Genomic DNA, 20018 nt, shown 5'->3' with positions numbered 1-20018 from the left:
TTTCTTCATAGATTTCTTTGCATCATTTCTGAAACTCCCACACTGATTTGAAAATAATGTTATCAGAATACCTAGTATATTGCTATCATTACATAATTTAATAATCCTGTGTTATTGAATCATCATAATTTATATTATTTACTTATTGTGAAAAATATGAGATTGGACTATGAGCCTGTTTTTTTATTCCCAATCATTTCATGACAGTTTATATTTGTCCTTGTTGAATAAATAAAAATAATAAATAAATAATACGCTTCTCTTGAATCTGGCCCAAAGTTATTCCCATGCTTGTGAAAAGTTGACAATACTAAAACTACTGCAGTCACAAATAAAAAAATTCTTTTCTTTATTAATATTCAACCTATTTCATTATTTTTGCTCTCAAAAAGTTAACAATGAACTGCTTAATAAAGGAAAAATAACGCTTCCGTGGAATAAGACATACAATATAGAAATAAAATAGAAATTGAGACTGTGCAATGCATTCTCCCATAAGAGCCAATGCGTAACAAAATGAACGAATCCCACAGCAATGCGGGTTGCCTATCTTTACCAGCTGCCTCACTTTTTTTGTGTTGCTAGTCCATTCCAGTTAGTTTAGAGTTCACTGGCATCAGCCACCATCACCACAAATGAAATATATTGAGTCTAAAATTTGTTTCCATAACTGAGATCAGATTTTTATCTTTATACGAACCTGAAATGGCCGTTAATTTGAAAAGCTGTGATACACCAATCTGAACATCAAAACAGCAGAAATTAAGTTATTTGGTAGGTATTCTATTCCAATTTATTTTGACAATAATAGATAGATATAATGCCGTTAGAGGGCATTGACAAGACAGAGGTTCGGCAACGTTTCTCTTCTATCTTTCCCCGCTGACATTATAACGTGCACCTCACTGTAGTTGATATAATGCTTATAATAGTGGCTCTGTTTGTAGTTATTTTTTAAAATTTTAGAAGTTGAAATATGGTCGACTTGAACAACGTAGAATGGATTTAATAAAATATGATGCGTTGAGATAGTATATGTATAGACTTCGCAGTAAGGCGGTTGCTGATGGGTGACGAACTGTCTGGATGGCATTGGAATACTGTCGTGTCGTCTGTCTGTTTTTGTTTACGTGGTTACTGGTTTGGTTAGTTAAACTCAAGTGTTCATTTGCTCTGTTACTATATTTACTAATTCATTATATTCATTTTTATCAATATGAACCACTGATTAAAATATTTAGATGTCAAACAATCCATTTGATTTTAAGTATTGAATGTACAATTATTGCGTAATTCCTAGCAAATGGATTTTTATTTCAATGTAAGTAACATTGGGCTGCACTATTCTAACACAATTTATAGTTCGAGTTATTCACTATTATCATAGAGTAAAGATACTGTTTCAATTATGCTCGGGACACATATGATATAACCGCACCGAGCCCGTGGCGAGGTACGGCCGAGCTACGTCCGCGACACGGTGATGGTGGTAGGAGAACACACATATCTGTGCGACCAGGGCCGCCCAGAGGGCGGGGCGACCGGGGCGATCGCCCCGGGCGCCGCGGCTAGGGAGGCGCCGCGGTCGTATAATGATTACCGCCCCAACATTCTCGGTTCAAGTACCTTTATTTCACCTTCACCTTAAAAGTCTTGAACCATTTTCTTATCAATCTATTTCTATGTATAACTCATTACTTATATGTGTAGTGTAAATTGTGGCATAAACAATAGAAACTTGACGTTCACTGACTGAACTTTGGTAAATACAGTCACTCTTCGCATAGCATAGGCGTATATTTTTCCAGTCATTGAGTGAGCCGGTGCGCGCCCACTGCCCCTGAAACCTGCAAGTCTTCATTGTTCGCTGGTTACAAAATTTTTCCATTGAGGAATATCAACGGAAATTTAAAATTAAATAGGTTTTAGCCTGCAGAATAGGTTAGAAAAGACTATAGGATAAGACAAGCTGGGCCGGATGGTTTAAATATGGAGCTGTTCAAGCATGGTGGACTCTTCTTCAAACTTCGTCAAGTTTCTATTGTTTATGTCACAATTTACACTACACATATAAGTAATGAGTTATACATAGAAATAGATTGATAAGAAAATGGTTCATTTGATAATAATATGTTCTGGAGACAATTAAGCATTCCAGAAGTTTGCAAAGTTGCTACAGTCAAATCTCTTCTCAAGAAGAGAGATAATAATAGTCACTTGGTGCTTGCAATTTATATTGTGGTTCTAATTTTTTATTAATATATTATTCGGATACATGAGAAAAGTCCAGAACCAATGTCTTTATGCAAAATTTCCTTGTGCTAGATACAAAGTGGTCCAAAAACCTCGTATTTCCAGTTCATTTTCCAGCTATTTCTGTCACATCCAGTAATCGGACGGAAAAATTTGCTCCAACCTTTGTTTCAGATTATAAAATTCTAAATTAAATGAGATCATTCAGAACTCTCTATCTTTAATAAGTACTGAGTTATGATTTTTTAAAAATGAGTGAAATTTAAAGAAAAAATCATATCGAAATCTCGCCCCGGGCCCCTATTAACCTCGGGGCGGCCCTGTGTGCGACAGCCGAGTCTCAGTTTTGTAGTACTACTGTGGTCTAATTTCTGAAAGTGACAAACTATTGTTAATAATACAAATCTATTAAAGCTTGTTACATCCAATTTAAATTTATATTTTTCAATTTTAAACTAATCACCTGAATACACAGAAGATGAGAATCATAGTGCTGGTTTATAATTATTATTTCGGTGCATAACAATACCACAATCAGTCATGTATCGGAAATATATATCAGCAATAAAATTGTTATCTTCTGCCTTATGTATCTGAACGTAATTAGATTTAGATTTAAATTTTAAATTCAAGACACAGTTACGGGTTCCTTATTTTATGCTTTTTGTCGTTTATTTTATTTTTTATTATATTATGTCTATTATACCTTTGGCTTAACTTATTATTTGGTTATACTTTAACTTTTGGTTTAACTTGTTTTTCCCTTCAACTATATTTCTCATCACTTTGATCGTACAAAACTGGAAAATTCAGTATATCTTCAATCAGTTTTTCACTCTCCATGTTACACGAGCCTACACCGTCTCCGTCAAAAAATAAACTGAACTAGACGGTGACGGCTCGGGCAACAAACACGGTGACGGTGCTGACGCAGTCACAGTATACCTATTCTGTGACGCGGTGCGGTAGTATGTGTCCCAACACGTTTGAAAGCATTTGTTTTCTCACTCGCCGTAGTACGTCCGTCACTCGGCCGTGCCGCGTCTCGGGCTCGGTGCGGATATGTGTGTCCCGGCCATTATTTGTTCTTATAGGCTATCTTGAATAAATGATAGCCTATAGAGGCTATCTTAATAAATGAATAATAATAATTTGGTATCAGTTTGTCTCTGCTATTAAACTTATTTAATCAATTTCTTTAAAAAAATTTCTTAGGCACCGCTGGCCGCTATAAATATAGAGAATGTGCCTTTTTACGTTCCTTGAGTACCATATAACTTATTTCAATTTATTGGGAAAAAAATTAATTGGCTAAATATCGTGTAAAGGTGACGATGATTCAGAATAATTCATGATTGTATTCTTAAACTATGTTTTTTGTAAAAGAATCCTTATTTCCAAATTTTTATTAAAAACATTTTTTTATAAAAAATTCAATATAAGCCTAGTCCTCCAGTAAGTACGTTTTTCCAACTCAAATTAAATCAGTAGACCAAAAATCAACACATTGCAACGTTGCAATAAGTTAAAAATCAGTTGTATCTTTATTGGCAGGCTACAGTTCTTTATAATGACCATCGAGTGAAAAATAAGCGTTTTTCCCTTGAATTATCTCAGGTCATTATTACAATTTTTATTAAATTTCATTTTCACTTCTTATTTTGTTTTTAAGACCTCATTACTCCATCACGTTACTGAAGGTACCGAGAAACTTAGTGCAGGGCTTTGAATTTGTTGCTTCATCAGTTATGTCGTCGATATCAAAGATTTACCGCTTTGGTGTGAAGTTTATATTTACTGTCTTGTTTTTGTTGGGTAGCCGTCTAGTTGTCACCCCGACTACTTGACACCTGGTCATTTTGGCCATAGGCGACTACTTGTACCCTCGTAAAAATATAGCATTGCCGTCAAGTTGTCCCCCCGACTACTTGACTCCTACTGGACCAAAGGTGCCAACTAGTCATGACCGTAAACGACTACTCGACACCTCGCACTAGGGTGTCTCCCCGACTAGTTGTCACCTCCTTAGAAAGGAGACAAGTAGACGGGGATGGCTCACGTCTACATGACACCTTGCGGCATAGGGAGGAGGATCAAGTAATTTTTATTACTGGTTATGATGTATAATTGAATTCTAAGCACTTTTGGTCCTGTAACATTTTCCCGTCAAACGCACGGTTCGGGAGATATTCGCCGTCTTTGCTATTTTTAGGACAATTTTTTTCGAGTTGGTTGAAAACAGAAAAAATGAACAATAAGCCCTTTTGATGACTGAACCAGATGTAGAACACAATTCTAAACACATTTTGTTCAGTTATATTTTCCCGTCAGACGCACCGTTTACGAGTAAATTGAGTCTAATGCTAGGGAAGTCGAATTTTCATCCATCAATGGTATGGCAGATGAAGCTATCAGTCTGGTTATCAACTGAGGTATTACATGAAGTCTGGTAATTAATATGAGGATAAATAGTTATTTATATACATTTGTTTCTATACAGTCTGTTTCTATACTTCTTCTTGATTGCACCATGGTTGAAAAGGCTCACTCACAAAGACATGATGTTGAAAATATCTTATTATATCAAAATTAGGAATCTTAATGCCTTTTCATATAGAACTTGATAGTTAGGCTTCATTTTCCAACTTTCAAATGAAGAACCAGCCGGAATGGTGATTTCTTGTGGAGTGGAGTCGAGGGGATAGGTTGTCGTGACCGTGACGACTACTTGTACCTCGTAAAAATATACCATTGCCGTCAAGTTGTCACCCCGAGTACTTGACACCTACTGGACCAAAGGTGCCAACTAGTCATGACCGTAAACGACAACTTGACACCTCGCACCCTCGCGACAGGGTGTCCCCCCGACTAGTTGTCACCTCCTCAGAAATGAGACAAGTAGACGGGTATGGCTAACGTCTACTTGTCCCCTAAAAACCGGTTTTAAAAGGGGACAAGTAGTCGGGGTTGCACCTAGTCGCGTACCCTTTATGTTGATTATTAGATTCAGCTTCTACTTATTGTTGTGGCTGCCTCAAGTGTTGAGCTGATTTGTTTCCTAACCTTTGCTTTGCATTGCTTTGATTTGTAGCCTGATGGATTAATGGGATAGGCTAAGACTGACCGAGTTCTGCCTTGGTTGAGTACATCCAACCTTAGTCTCATATGGTTGGAAGCACTCCCTGCTCATAAGCCACCCCAAACTTTTATTGCTCATGTGATTTGCAGTGTGTAAGAAATATAAGGGGAGAAGACTGTGAGGGTCATCTCTCTAGAAAAAAGAGGACGACAAAGGGCAACTCTACCAGCCCCATAAAGAATCCTTGAGAACCTTCTCTGGATATGTAAGACATGAACCTCATCTGTAGCTCAACATCAAAGCATGAGGCCATTTAAAATTACTAAACGCTCCAACATTCCTTGTTGTTCTAAAAAGACGAGAATCTCACTGACAGAGTTCTTACAGTTCTTTACTGTAAAACTTCTGAAACTCAATTTGATCTATGGTTTCAATAATTTATTTTTCCCTAAATACCGTACTGTGAGCGATTAACTCGAGTGAGTCTAAAATTTGAGTGAATTCAGCTGCTACTGAATGTAAAGAGTTTCTCAACTTTAGAATCCACCTGTACCGTACAGCATTTGACCATCCAAAGTTTGTAATTTGATCTTATTCTTATATTTCAATTCTTTAAATCTCAATTTTTTCATATTTCAGATAGTATAAAAAACTTCAAAATGAGAGGAACCACTCGACTTTTTGTTGTGCCAGTTGGAATTATTTGTGTGTTACTGCTCTTACTCAGTGTTTATGAATTACGCTGGTTGCAAAACGAGCATTTGGAATATCATCATGACGATTCTACGATGAAAACGAAAATCAGTCCAATCCAGTCACAGTCATATTCAAAGTCCTTTAGTAATCCACTACAACGCACTTATGCTGTTTTTGGAAGAGATGTGAGTATTAGTCCAAAAGTATTAGGCAAAAAAATTCAAGTTATATGTTGTTAACTACGAATCACCATCCAATTAAATATTCAACATTTATGTTTCCAATACTACTGCTCGTTTATTTCTACTGTATCGTATTTCCGAATACATTTAATAAACTCTATGCTCTAAACGTCCAACTTGGGAGTTTGTCTGACATAGGAAACATGATATATCAAATAATCGATACAAAAAAATTTATGTCTAAAAAATTTTAGTTCTCAATTCATTAAATGAAATGCTGAAATGCAGAAAATCTCCTTGTGTAGGATGGTCATCAACATTATAATTATTACTTTCACTTGATCAACTTAGTGCTGTTGAGAGTAATGAGTACGGTGCCCAATTTATCCTACAAGTAACGGTTCAACAGAATGCAATGTGAATTTTCATATTACCTCCTACAATGGTTTCTCTTAACCTAATTCACCTTTGAATTATTAGAATAGCCTAATCATACACTTGCTAGAGGGTATAATAAACGGTAATAATTTTGGTCGTAAATATTTATTTCAACATTTCAGGTGGACTCCGGATTCTTGAAGCACGTGTTCAATGTATTCCACAATTTTGGCTACAAGAGACAAGAACTAAATGCATCCGAAGATTGGGATGTTCTGTGGTCCCATGATTATCCATTTCGTAAGCTGAATACTGCCATGCGAAATTTGAAACATCATCAAAAAGTTTGTATCAATTTTCTTCTAAATTTTTATTAGCTTGATTTGTTCATTTTATCCCCATTCATCCCATTTGTTGTGATAGATTAGAAGCTCAAGGAACAGGAAAATTAGCTGATGAAATCAAATTTGAGTCTTAATCCTAACTCATTTGTAGCCTTTATCTTCAACAGACCTCATCATCAATACCGCCAAACACCCACATTTTTTTGTGCACGATTTTCCCTGAGTATCATTGATCTCATTGTATGTCTTCAGTATGTTTGGTATAATCTTTGGAAGTATAAATGATGTGGCAGATATTCACACAAAACAAAATGTTCAAAAAATTCAAATTTATTCATCAAAAAACATATTTACTAAATAATAGTGTAACAATAATATAAAGAATATACACCCTGCGTGGATGATTACTTGAATGGATTTTTTATTGTATTTTACTAGCAGGTAACACGAGCTTTGCACTGGGGAAAATTTCGTATTGTAAAATGCAATCTCCTTATGTCCAGAAAACATAAAAAAAGAATAATTATTTATATTTTAAATTACTGGGTGTTCTTCATCAGAGTTGGAAATTATCTGGATTCTTTCATTCAGGAGTCGCGCGTGCTACGGAATCACTTAAAGAAAGCTCTGTTTGTTTGGGCTATTACAGTAACGTATAGCCTACTTTGAATCACTAATTGAATAAATTTGTTTCAATTATTTAATTTAAATTAATTTATTAATAGCAATGAAAATAAGCCTATATCCATCCTCAATAAAATTCAGAATATTTAAGTAACATTGCAAGTTGATCAGTTCATTATTTCATAAGTGATAGTGGTCATTCGTGTATCTCCTATCCCGTACAGTTCTAAGCCAATTTCTTTCTTTATTGATAAGATCACTAAAATGCATCTCGGAACTTTCAAAAATATTTTACATCCTTTATATTCTCTTTGAAATTTTTACAATCTTGACTTCTTATGAAACTTCATCGTTCAATTATTTGTCTCTTATATTATTGAAATGTTTATGGTAAGATTGATTTTTCTACCATACGTTCATATTACAATTAAAATCAAGTTATATTACTCCCTTGTCCTTGGAAATAGACATCGTTCCTAAAGGCGGATTAACTTGCTAGTCAACAGCATAAGAATTAAGAAGGCAAGAGGAAACCACAACGTTACATTGAAAATTCCGCGGATATTTTAAGTTTATTATAACTGCATTGAGAGAAGTGTGTATCCTAAGAATTCATAAACAGAGAAAGTAAGAAATTGTAGAGTTTATACAGGCAAACTGAAATTTACAGGACATAAAAGACGAAATCTATATAAATAAAAATCGAGCCTCAAATTTTGACATTCAATAATTTTTTTATGTGAGCACAGAATTTGATGATTTTTTTTAGTTGTGTTCATTATGTTCAGGACCAGGTTTATGGCCTATCAAATTTATAATCCATCTTCAGGACTCTTTTCTACGGTCCTTCAAAGTTCTTATCCAAAACTTGTAATCCTTATGGGAGAAGATTTGTGAGCAAGCCACACACAGAAATAAAAATCAAGTGTTACAATCATTGCGTCATCCAACAGCCATCAGTAGATAGTAGACAAGAGAGTTTGCTGCTCCATAACCGCACATGCATTTTATTCTGAACCCCCCGACTAAAGTCAAAATGACTGTTCTGTGTGTAACCATCCAGCAGTGCAGCTTCGGGTTAAAGACTTACATGCTCTGAAGACATTGTTTTGTTTCGAATAATTGTGCTGTCTTCGGTGTTTGAAATTAATTGATTTTTAGTACATTATATATTTTGCTGTTGGAAAATTTTAATACTGAATGTTCGAGGAGATTAGAATCACTTTTCGAAAAATAAGTAATGAAAAAATATAAACTGCTGCACAACTAACTAAGCAGATAGGAAGTCCATATTGAGTATAAATGCAAATACTGATTGTAGGATAATTCTCATAAAAATATAGAGATGCATCAGATTAAGCTGAGGCTAAGCACACCTGAGGCGCGGCTTGGTGATACAAAGTGTTGATCTTATGGAGATTGCCTTATCACACCGTTCCACGCCATGCCCGATTTGGTGTGTGTGAGTTCTTCTATTCAAACCAATAAGCAAGAAGCACCTGGATGCAAAATGCCGCATCGCGCCTCCTCAGGTGAGCATCCAGCTAAAGTTTGTCATGAGATGCATGAACTATCTGGCGGTACGAAGTTCGCCGGGCCAGCTAGTATATTGATAATTGGAGTGTGTAAGTATTCATTTATCAAGTTCTAATCTTATCAGTTAATTTTTAATTTTCAGGTCAATCATTTCCCTGGCACTGGCTATATCACAAATAAAATGGATTTGGCCACATCAAATATAAAATTTGTACCACGAGCATTTAAAATGCCTCAACAGAAAGCAGATTTACTGGCATATGTAAGTAAAAAGCATTTAGTCGTAATATTTTTGTTTATTGCTATCAAACTGCATGTTGATTTACAAGATTAATAAATCATTCAGAACAGAAATACCTGTGAATTCAAAATAAAACAGTGACATATCAAGTGTAGAAGAACCAGATAACTTACAGATATCTAATTATTTTCCGTAGCTGGACACCACAGGTTTTTCTTTTGAGATAGATTGTCACTTGTAGATTTAAAATAATTTTTTCAAGTAATGATATTTGTTTATTTTTAGTATGATTTTCTAAATATTCCTTTGACTCTGAAGTACTGTTCACTGAATTGGAATTTTGACATTTTACAGGCCGCGAAACACCCCAAAAAGATGTTTGTCCAGAAAAGTAATGATCATAGAGGGATAAAAATCAAGCAGATACAAGATCTGGATTTAAAACAAAATGGGACGTTCATTCAGGAGTTCATTGATGATCCACTTCTCGTCGATGGACATAAGTTTGATATAGGAGTTTACACCATTATCACTTCTATTGATCCTTTGACGGTGTATTATTACAATGGAGATGTACTATTCAGGTAAACATAGTTTTCGGTTCTAAATTGAATATTTTTAACTCTCTAATATTTTTATTGTCTTTATCAACTTAAACTTTACAATAATTTTGATATTTATAGTCAGTATAAAATAAGTTGAGACTCGGCCCTCCATCCGAAGAATCTACAGCGTTGCCCAATCGTGTAAAATTGCTACTCCCTCAAATTTCTAATTTAACCTTCAAAATGGGATGTAGAATAATTATCATCCTCGATATCTTAGTAGTGTTGGAAAAGTTTCAGGGTTCAAGGATTAAAGGAAATTTGTTCTATGAAATTGAAAACATCGCAAAAATATGTATCACTTTAAGGAAGAAAAAATGGAAGGAGAAAGTTCTCAGAAATGCTTGAAGTTATTTTTCCAACTGTCAAAAGTAATCTGAAGATCGTATTATGGCCTCTCAAATTTCCTTTTAATTCTACAACCCTGAAAATTTTTCAGCATTAATGGGATTTCGTGGATGATATTTCACATCTAATTCTGTAGTTAAATTAGAAACTTGAAAAAGTTACAATTTCACACATTTTGGCAACGCTGTAATTTCTTCCGATGGAGGGCCAAGTCTCAACTTATTTTAGACAAACTATAGTAATTTAGTTCTTGTTGAACATTAACAATGTGTCAACTCATTTGATCACTGCTCTGATATCATTCATATTGTCTTTAAGCTGTATTATATTATCCAGCTGTCCAGCTCTATTCATATATTCATAATTATATAATGTCATCATGAATTATATCAAATTTTTTTCTAAATCTTCAATCGATGAAATAGCGATTACTCTTGCACCCTCTGTCAGCCGAACAAGAATTTTTCGTTCCTTATCCACACGTAACTCAGTCCTTTTTCCTTTTTGAGTGTTCGAACCTCCTAGTAAAGATGTCGTCTGACCTTGGTTAGGCTCTCGTTTATGTAGATGACCCGTCCAGGAATACGCTATGTGTGTAGTGTTCAGGTTACGCTTTACTCTTTTCTTATGAATTATATCTTCTTTGATTGCTCTTCTTGTAAATATGACAATTATACCATGATCACTTCCATCGCGTCCACCATATCATAAGTTATCTCTATTTCCAAGGCATGCCCCAGCTTCTTGACTTCAGTTAAACATTCTCATTTGGTTTGTCAGGTACTCCATTCATCTCAATGCAATTGATTCGTGAATATTGTTCTGATTCGTCTAATTGTTGCAGATACTGTCCAGAAAAATATTATCCATTTGATCCAGCGAAAGTTGATAAGTACGTTGTTGGAGATGATTATCTACCCACTTGGGAAGTGCCATCGCTGAAGAAATTCTACAACGAACATGAATTCTCCATGAAAGACTCGTTTGATGCTTACTTGAAACAATCAGGTAAGCGTGAAACTCCATTTAGTAAGTAATGGAGTAGAGTCCTCCATTCTTCACTAACGGTAAAATCAGTTCTATTACAGTATAGAAATTAAAGTTTAGTTAGGATGTAAATTTTGCCTAGTTTGGTACTTGAACATTGCTTTTATTGTCAACGGACTTTCGACTGTGTAAATGTTGTTGTTAAAGACGGTTAAACAGATTATTTTCAGTAAGCACTCCATTTTAAATCATCAATGAATCTTGCATATAAATAAGCTTAATACAAGTAGAATATTCTACACAGGAACATACCTTTGCCTGGGTATACTCAACGGGATACTCTGATAACTTTAACCCACTGTATTAAATACTGTCTTGAATACACACTAATCATATTATTTTGACTTTATCAAGGAATTGTTATCGATACCGGGTGTCTTAGAACGCCAGCATATTCTTCAAACAACTCAAGGTATGATGAAACTAAACTCCTGCAGAAATTATAACTTGATATATTTGAAGATTAAGTAGGAGAAGGAGGTAGGAAGAAGAAAGATTTAGAAATTTAAGTATGATGTAATGAAGATGAAATGAAGATGGTTGAGTCAAACCTCATCTTTTTGAACTATAAGGCATTTCCAATCCCCACCTCCGCGTGATATTTAGGGGTTGCAACTCAGAAATGTTATTTTAAATGTAAACCCCCACCTTGTGGTACTCAATTTCAAAGATTTGTTTTCAGGAATGGAAAACCGGAAAAGAAGCAGTTCATATGTTTCCTCTAGCAGAAATGGCGGCCGACCTAACATTGAAAAAAACACACTAACATATAGGCATTCAAGACATAATCGTAATTAAATTCATTAAAGTCAATGCATTAAGAAAACACCTGCACTCACACCTTTATGAGGCATTGGGGATGGTAATTTCAAGGTTTCATATAGAAATTCTTCATCCCCCAGCACATAATTTAGAATTGTTAAATTCGTGCTCCTGGAAAAACTTTTATTCGTATGACGTTGAATTTACAACTTATCAAAACTAATTTGTTCTCAAAAATTGATACGAACGACGTCCAAACTTGTGTCATAGAACTGGAAATGCTATAAATTTATAATATGCATGGGAAAATCAGCAGCAAGGAGATATACCATTCAATTCCCAGCGAGCTGCATTCAACTATAACTCGGCAATCGAGTACAGTTCACTGTCAATTGTTGCTATTGCCACAATGAACATTGAGTGTCAGTACTGTGGGGCATATAAGTATATAAATGAAGCAACCGGATTGTGCTGCGCCAGTGGTCAAGTCAAATTGTTTCAATTGACTCCACCACCAGAACCACTTCATTCATTGGTTTCCGGAAATGGAGCAGACTCCAAACATTTTCTGTAAAATATCCAGCAATACAATTGCTGCTATCAAATGACATCATTTGGGGCAACAAAAATTGTTCAGGATAGATTTATGCCTACTTTCAAAATTCCAAAATCACCGAGCTGGTTCCCTATTGCCAATGACAGATAGTGACTACAAATTTTTGCAAATTTATTTTGGGCGACTCAGAAAAACAAGGCAATCAGCGTTTTGCGCACAACACTTCAGTAAAAAGGCCAATTTTTGAACAACTCCAAATATTTTTTCATCAACACAATTCATTCAAGACTGCACTAGACCGCATGCCATCTAATTACCACAAAATTGTCATCAGAGCTGATAAGACATCTGCCAGACAACACCCCAAGACGTTTCAATGCCCCTACAATTGACGAAGTGTGTGTGAGTGCTTCCATTCAAACCAATAAGCAAGAAGCACCGGGATGCAGGGCGCAGTAGTATTTGTTCCAGCTTCGCAGTTACTCCCCACATTAACAACTTCAACATCTAATAAATGAAGCTGGAAGCGCCTCCCCGTGGTGCGCCTGGATACCCAAATTCAGGATGGGGACCTGAATTAGGGGAACAAAATCAAATACACACCTTAGCGCACCGGCAATAACATCTGCCGTCCCAAGGCATGGGTTTGGTAACTGTTGGATATTGGTAATGATTGTACTGATAAACATGACATATTACCCCTACTAACTGCGCAAGGTACATTGGGGTACATTGAAGGAGCCAAGATTGTGCGTGCCGAGGACTAGTCCGAAAATCCTTCAACAACTAGGTCATGGGGATTACAAACTTACAATGGTGATGGGCTGCTTCTTACAGAACAGAAGATTCTGTGTACAATTGAATGACAGGATGAGCAGATGGCGTACACAGAAAAATGGTTTGCCACAAGGAAGTGTCTTGTCGCCAATACTGTACAATATTTACACAAATGATTTGCCTATCCCCAACAATGCAAGGCTTTTTATGTATGCAGATGATACAGCAGTTGCAGTTCAAGAAAATAATTTAGAGGATACCTCTCAAAACCTATCCAGTGCATTAGAAGAGTTGGCAATATATTATGATAGTAACTATCTCAAGCCAAATCCTAGCAAGACACAGGTTTGTGCATTTCACCTGCGAAACCGTGATGCAGGAGTTGAGCTGGATATAACATGGAGAGGTAATAGGCTTGAACACTGCAGAACACCTAAGTATCTGGGGGTGGCTCTAGACAGGACACTCTCATTCAAACAGCACTGCCTTAACACAAAGGCTAAAGTGAGTGCCAGAAATAACATCATCCGGAGGCTGACTAATTATGCATGGGGTGCTCATCCTACAACTCTAAGAACATCAGCAATGGCTTTGTGCATCTCAGCTGCGGAATATGCATCTCCGGTCTGGAGCTCTTCCTCACATGCGAAGCAAGTTGATGTAGCAGTAAATGACTCTCTGAGGATAGTAACAGGATGTTTGAAACCCACACCAGTTGAAAAACTCTACCCTATTGCAGGAATAGCTCCACCTAATGTGAGGAGAGAAGTGGCTGTTGATGCTGAGAGAGCAAAACAAGAGAATGATCCCCGCCATCCACTCCATGATTATGTCCAGCTAGACCGTCGGCTCAAATCAAGGAAAAGTTTTATGGCAAGAACAAAGGCACTTGACCAATCAAAAGAAGAGAGGCGCTTAAATAGATAGAGAAATGTGCTGAACCATCAATATCAAATAGCGCCATATGAAAGAATAAGCGCTGGACATAATCTGGACTACACGATTTTGAGGACTCTCAATAGAATGAGAACCGGAGTACCCAGATGTAAGACCAATATGTTGAAATGGGGAATACTTCCTGGCGGGAACGCTCTATGTGAGTGTGGAGTGAGACAGGATCCGGAGCATTTAATGGTCTGCGGGATACTTCAAGTGACATGCATTCCTGATGATTTGATAACAGCCAATGACAAAGCCGTAAAGGTGGCTACACACTGGAAATCCAGTATATAGACTGGTTTATAAATTTTTCTACTCACCTTATTGATATTGTTAATGCTTTGTTAAATTTATGTTATGGTTTAAATAATAAGTGGTCTGACCTGGACACGGAAACGAACGAACCGGGATGCAAAATGCCGCATCGCGCCTCCTCAGGTGTGCATCCAGCTAAAGATTGTCATGAGATGCATTAACTATTTGACGGTACGAAGTTCGCCGGGCCAGCTATATGAAATGCACACATATAGGAGTTTATTTGAAATTTTCAAGGTCTCAATGTGTGTTTTCAAAGGTTTAATGTCAATTTTTATTTTCAGGAAGGGATCCATCGAAATTGTGGAATCAAGTTGAGGAAGCAATACGCGAAGTTTGCTTATCGAAAGAGCATGCCATTCATAAAATTCTAGTAAATTATCCATCAAAACGGAATTTCTTTGAAATGATGAGATTTGATTTTGCAGTCGATAACGACTTGAACGTGTATGTTATGGAGGTAATGCATCTTCGAAATATCTGTTACTAAATAAAATATACTCGTTATTCAGTATCTACTATTTTTAAAGGTTTTCTCTATGGTTTTAATGATCTTTGAACATGAAGTTCCACTAAACAATAAATTAGTTTTACTAAACTTTGAACATTACTCTAAAGAACTTTGTTTATAGCGAATGAGAGAATGCTTTGTGGATTTATAAAAACTTTTTTAGTGGTTTGTCTGGCTTACAATCCATTTTCTCATTTTTGCAATTGGAAGTAGAATTGGAAGTGTTTAATCAAAAAATTGAAAGCTTTGCAATTGGGTTTCTTCGAAGTTCAAGAAATTGATTTTTGCTATCAAACCAGAGTTGATGAAAATTACCGTATTTTTCAACGTCTAGTGAAAACTAATTGCTATTTGATGGGAAACTGATTGTCTAATACGAATACATGGATTTCAATAATATTTTTCTGTTGTGAATTGATCACTGTATTCTTTGAAAAGTATATCCCCACCTCTAACGCAAGGTTCCAAGAGAATTATCAAAAAAAAAAAAAAATTAATCTAATTTGAATATTCTGATTTCTGATGATTTTACTATTCTCTCAGGATATTTATGTATACACGAGTATCATGATTGGTATGATTTCAATGATATTAAATTGTTATGTTCATCTCTTCAATAATCTGTGGATACTGCTTTCTCTCCAGATTTCTTGAATGTGGAGGATTCTATCTTCTATGAAACTGTTCCTACTAACAACCTCTCCATGTGAAAAATTGGTTTTGGGAATTTCATTGCTATGAGGTATGACATTTACTAACAATTATTCTCATTTTTCTAGGATTATTGTTTGTTTTTACAAATAAAATCTCAATGTATAAATTTTAAAAGGTTTTTTGAAATCGGGTAAAGACTATTCAATATGATTCGGTTTACCTACATGAGTACATAACATGCATACAATAAAATTACATGTTGCCACCAACAAATCTGGTGATTCAATCACGCACAAAAAACTGCATACACATTCTGAATACTGTCTTTGCTGTTCTACTACTAGAGCTGCTTACGTACAGAAAGTAACTGGGTGATAGCGACGTGACGGAAACTGGAGTTGCTATCGAAACATACAAAGTTGATTGTTGTTGTTGTTCATAGTGAGGTGATAGCAACGCGACTAGCTAAGGACGTGGCATTTGCAGAGCTGCTCTAGTTTCCGATACAATGCTACAAATACTGTTCTATACTTTGATCTAAACTGCTTTAGGATTGAGACCCGCTTTGCCTAAGTAGGACTGCCCGCTTCAGGCCGCTCCCGAAGCAGTTTGAATCAAAGTATAATAGAGGGTGTGGCTGCAATCACCCGGTTTCTGTCTATATTTCTATCTGTATTTAAATCGCTGTATGGAAGATACGAATCCCATGACCTGTATGAAGACTAGTAATTAATGTTATGTTTCATTCATTGAATTCTAGTTTTATGGCAGTGATTTGTATAACTATTTGTTGATTGAATTCCACTCTAATATAATGCTATTGTATTTTCAAATTATTCACATGAATCGTATCAATGTGAATGATCAATTCTGTTCTTCCATTGAACAATTGTCATGATACCACATTTCAATTACCATATATTAAAAAATATATGGTAATGTATATATTTATGGTAAAATTTATCTTAAAAAATTAATTGTTACCAATGCCTAAGTTGACTAAGGCGTTGCACCCTTCAGTCTGCTAGTGCTACCTGTTCGCGGGTTCGAATCCCGCCGAATCCCATCGATTAGGCATGGACGTTTGATTATCGCATAACTCACCCTCATACTTCCCATTACCCACGCACAAGTGAAATGTTCAAGTGGGCATCATCCGCAATAAAAAAAAGTTAAACCTAGTCGTACTTCTTATTAAATTGAAGCACTAGACATTTTATCGACGTCAACCACATCAGAAAAAACATCACATTACATAACAAAATAATAATACCTAATTCTGTTTTAGCGGTCAGCATAGTTTTTGTGAAGCTAACATGAAGGTGGATGTTTTGCAGGCGAACATGTCTCCGAACTTGTCATCCGCTCACTTTCCACCAAACAGACTCCTCTATGAGCAAGTTCTATTCAATCTTTTCCACCTTGTTGGATTAGCTTCCATGTTGAGGTATGTTCAATATTTGCTTACTTTACATTGATATTGAGGCGATTCTAGTTTGGAATAATTTTCACAGAAACCCCTTTACTGAAAATGATTTGTCCTAATAAATATCATTATTTCATAAAAACATTTATTAGTCATTTTAGAAAATCCAAAAATGGATCTAGGAGGAAGTGTGTTATTCATACTTGTATTTTTTTTGAAAGCTACAGAGAGCAGTTAGCAAGCATATCTTATCATCTTTTGAATCTTTAATTATGAATATTTATCATATAGATTCATTGAAATAAATTAAATTCATTGAAATAATTAATTTTAGAATTTTGACATAATATTATTTAAGAGCAAGATTTTACTTCAAGGTTTTTTTTAAATTTTCAATAGAGCTTACAACGCCATAACCTACTTTCACGCTGCGAATTTTAAAAATGATGTTTAAATTAAAATAACATCACAACATCTTATCAGTTATGGAGCATATCTTTGCTTATTCCAGATTTGAAACGGTCATGGATCTTTGTAAATTTGATGTGACATGTGATATTTCTAAATTAATGAGGAGGGTCGCTCATTTTACACTATCAAAAATTGTATCCATGAGAGTTTCATTACTACGATACTTTATATTTTTCTTTCAGTAAAGAATCCACTTCGTCAATGGAAGTATTGGCCAAGAATGTGATGGTCTATGAGAAGGAGTGTTTCTCACCAAAATGTGACGGATGCATGTCGCCCGAATGTCAGCTGTGTCGTTCGTGTCTCACACCGAATCAACTCGGAGTCTTGCAAAGAGCCTACATCGAACACAACAATAGAAAAGACTGCAAGAGAGCATTTCCACCTTCCATGGTAAGTCTATGGTTGTTGACTTATAGTGAGGTCCACGTTATAATGACAGTATTTGATCAACTTTGGTTTTGCTATCCTTGTCTATCATTCAACAAAGCCGGTGGTACTATCCTTTTCTAGGTCCACAACGATGCCAATTGTTTTTTTGACAGTGTAAAAATATAATTACTTAATGCAGAGAATCGCCATCGCTATTCTTCTATCTTTATCCACTGCCATTATAACGTGGACCTCGCTATAGTAAGAATTCTATTCGCAGCCATTAAATGCAACAACATTATCATCTCTTGTTCCTAATTCGGTTCGAACGACAGTGTGATGTTTGGGAATTTCCTGTTTCACCCCTCATTAGATATGGGCATCATTATATTAAATTCATTATACATCATGAGAACAGAAATGCTTGTTTGAGAACCGAATGTAAATGCACTTCTCAATGAAAAATAGCAGAGAAAACTTTTTTACTGTGCGTTTGTAAATTCTATTGTTTCGTATTTTAATCTCTATGATATAGATGCACTTCCAAAGTAGCATGGCTATTCTTTTAGGTAATCATCTTTGAACATCTAATTCCATTACCTACACATCATATGCGTAAAGGTTGTGGACATCACCCAGAAAAAAATATACATTAGTAGCTGCTCGAATCAATTTTAATTAGATGATAAAAGTGAGAAAGTAACATATTTTTCATGTACATTATATGTTCTTCAAATTTTTCTTTATGTTTCAGGATTATTTGAAGGCGAATGATACTCGAATATCAGACGAATTGAGTCCAGAAAATCAATTCTTGTTTAGGTGGTTCAAGGCCAAATGTTTAATGGATAGAAGGTGGTGTTAGAAACTTGACTCAATCTTGTTTATACATAGGCCTATTATGGATTCTTTTATTTTTGTTAATATAATTCTATTTTGATCAAAACTTCAACTTTTCATTTTATTTTTACCCTCATGATACTCAGATCATTTGAAGAAGCCAACAAAAAGTTGAGCTAAAGCTTCATTCTTACCATGTTAGATAGTTTTATAATTTGGTTATCCAATTAAAATAAAATCAAGTATGTTACTAATATTACATATAATAAGATTTCAGATTCATAAATGAAATGGCATGGAAGGATATCAGAAGTAGTTTAAGATGAGAAATAGAAAATGACTTGATTGTTATTGAGATAAAATATTTTTCAACTTTGATTAAAAAACAGCAATTAATACTGTTTCTAAAATATAATATATACATGTGAATTGTAATGGAATCCTAAGCTACAAAATTACCTTCTATTGAATGTATGGAATTAGCTTGATCATCTCAGTTATGATGCATTAGTGAAGAGACATGTTTTATCAATTAGGGCCTGAACACACGATCTGCGGGCAGCGATCAAAGCGTTCTTAGGACCCGGTCTCACAAAGCGGTTTGCCATCTTTAAGGTACTATCTATATCTTAAATCACTCTCCAAGATTCAGATATGAAACCTACAAGATCGCAAATATCTCTCTCTCTCTCTCTCTCTAAGTGGCCAGGCATTTAGGAGGACATAGATACTTGAAGGTACGTTGCAACTGGAGCGGCTGAAACGATAATCGTATCTAAATATCCTAAGTCTTGATCGTTAGCCAGGTATTCCCGGATAGATCGCCTACTGTGCATTGTCTTTATTGGCGCTGTTGTCACTTGTCAGTGATGCGTCTACCGCCAGAGTCGATCGTATGGGCACAGTATACACACAGTATGGAAACTCGGCTAGTACCCTGGCGAAGCTCCACGTTAGGAAGCTCCACATTTTAATAGTATTGATGGAAGGTTCGGATCACTTTACTGATCCGGATCAATTGATCTCGTTCACTGCCGCGATCCAATCAGAAGACCAGGATTG

The 20018-nt window shown here is 35.6% G+C and overlaps 1 protein-coding gene across 1 annotated transcript in view; it reads left to right on the top strand.

The window, feature by feature from the left end:
- The first annotated feature begins 1091 nt into the window (after window positions 1-1091).
- Window positions 1092-20018, top strand: part of LOC111047218 (probable tubulin polyglutamylase ttll-15) — a 36185-nt gene continuing 17258 nt past the window's right edge. The window contains exons 1-9 of the mRNA XM_039427134.1: window positions 1092-1321; window positions 5972-6213; window positions 6771-6932; window positions 9235-9354; window positions 9688-9917; window positions 11131-11294; window positions 14967-15142; window positions 17185-17294; window positions 17927-18137. Of these exons, the coding sequence (XP_039283068.1) occupies window positions 5992-6213; window positions 6771-6932; window positions 9235-9354; window positions 9688-9917; window positions 11131-11294; window positions 14967-15142; window positions 17185-17294; window positions 17927-18137 (1395 nt within the window). The 5' untranslated portion in view covers window positions 1092-1321; window positions 5972-5991. The remainder of the gene's footprint in view (window positions 1322-5971; window positions 6214-6770; window positions 6933-9234; window positions 9355-9687; window positions 9918-11130; window positions 11295-14966; window positions 15143-17184; window positions 17295-17926; window positions 18138-20018) is intronic.

Source organism: Nilaparvata lugens, chromosome 4 (assembly GCF_014356525.2).
Source record: "Nilaparvata lugens isolate BPH chromosome 4, ASM1435652v1, whole genome shotgun sequence".
Classification (NCBI taxonomy): Eukaryota; Metazoa; Arthropoda; class Insecta; order Hemiptera; family Delphacidae; genus Nilaparvata; species Nilaparvata lugens.
This window is presented reverse-complemented; position numbering and strand designations above follow the sequence as displayed.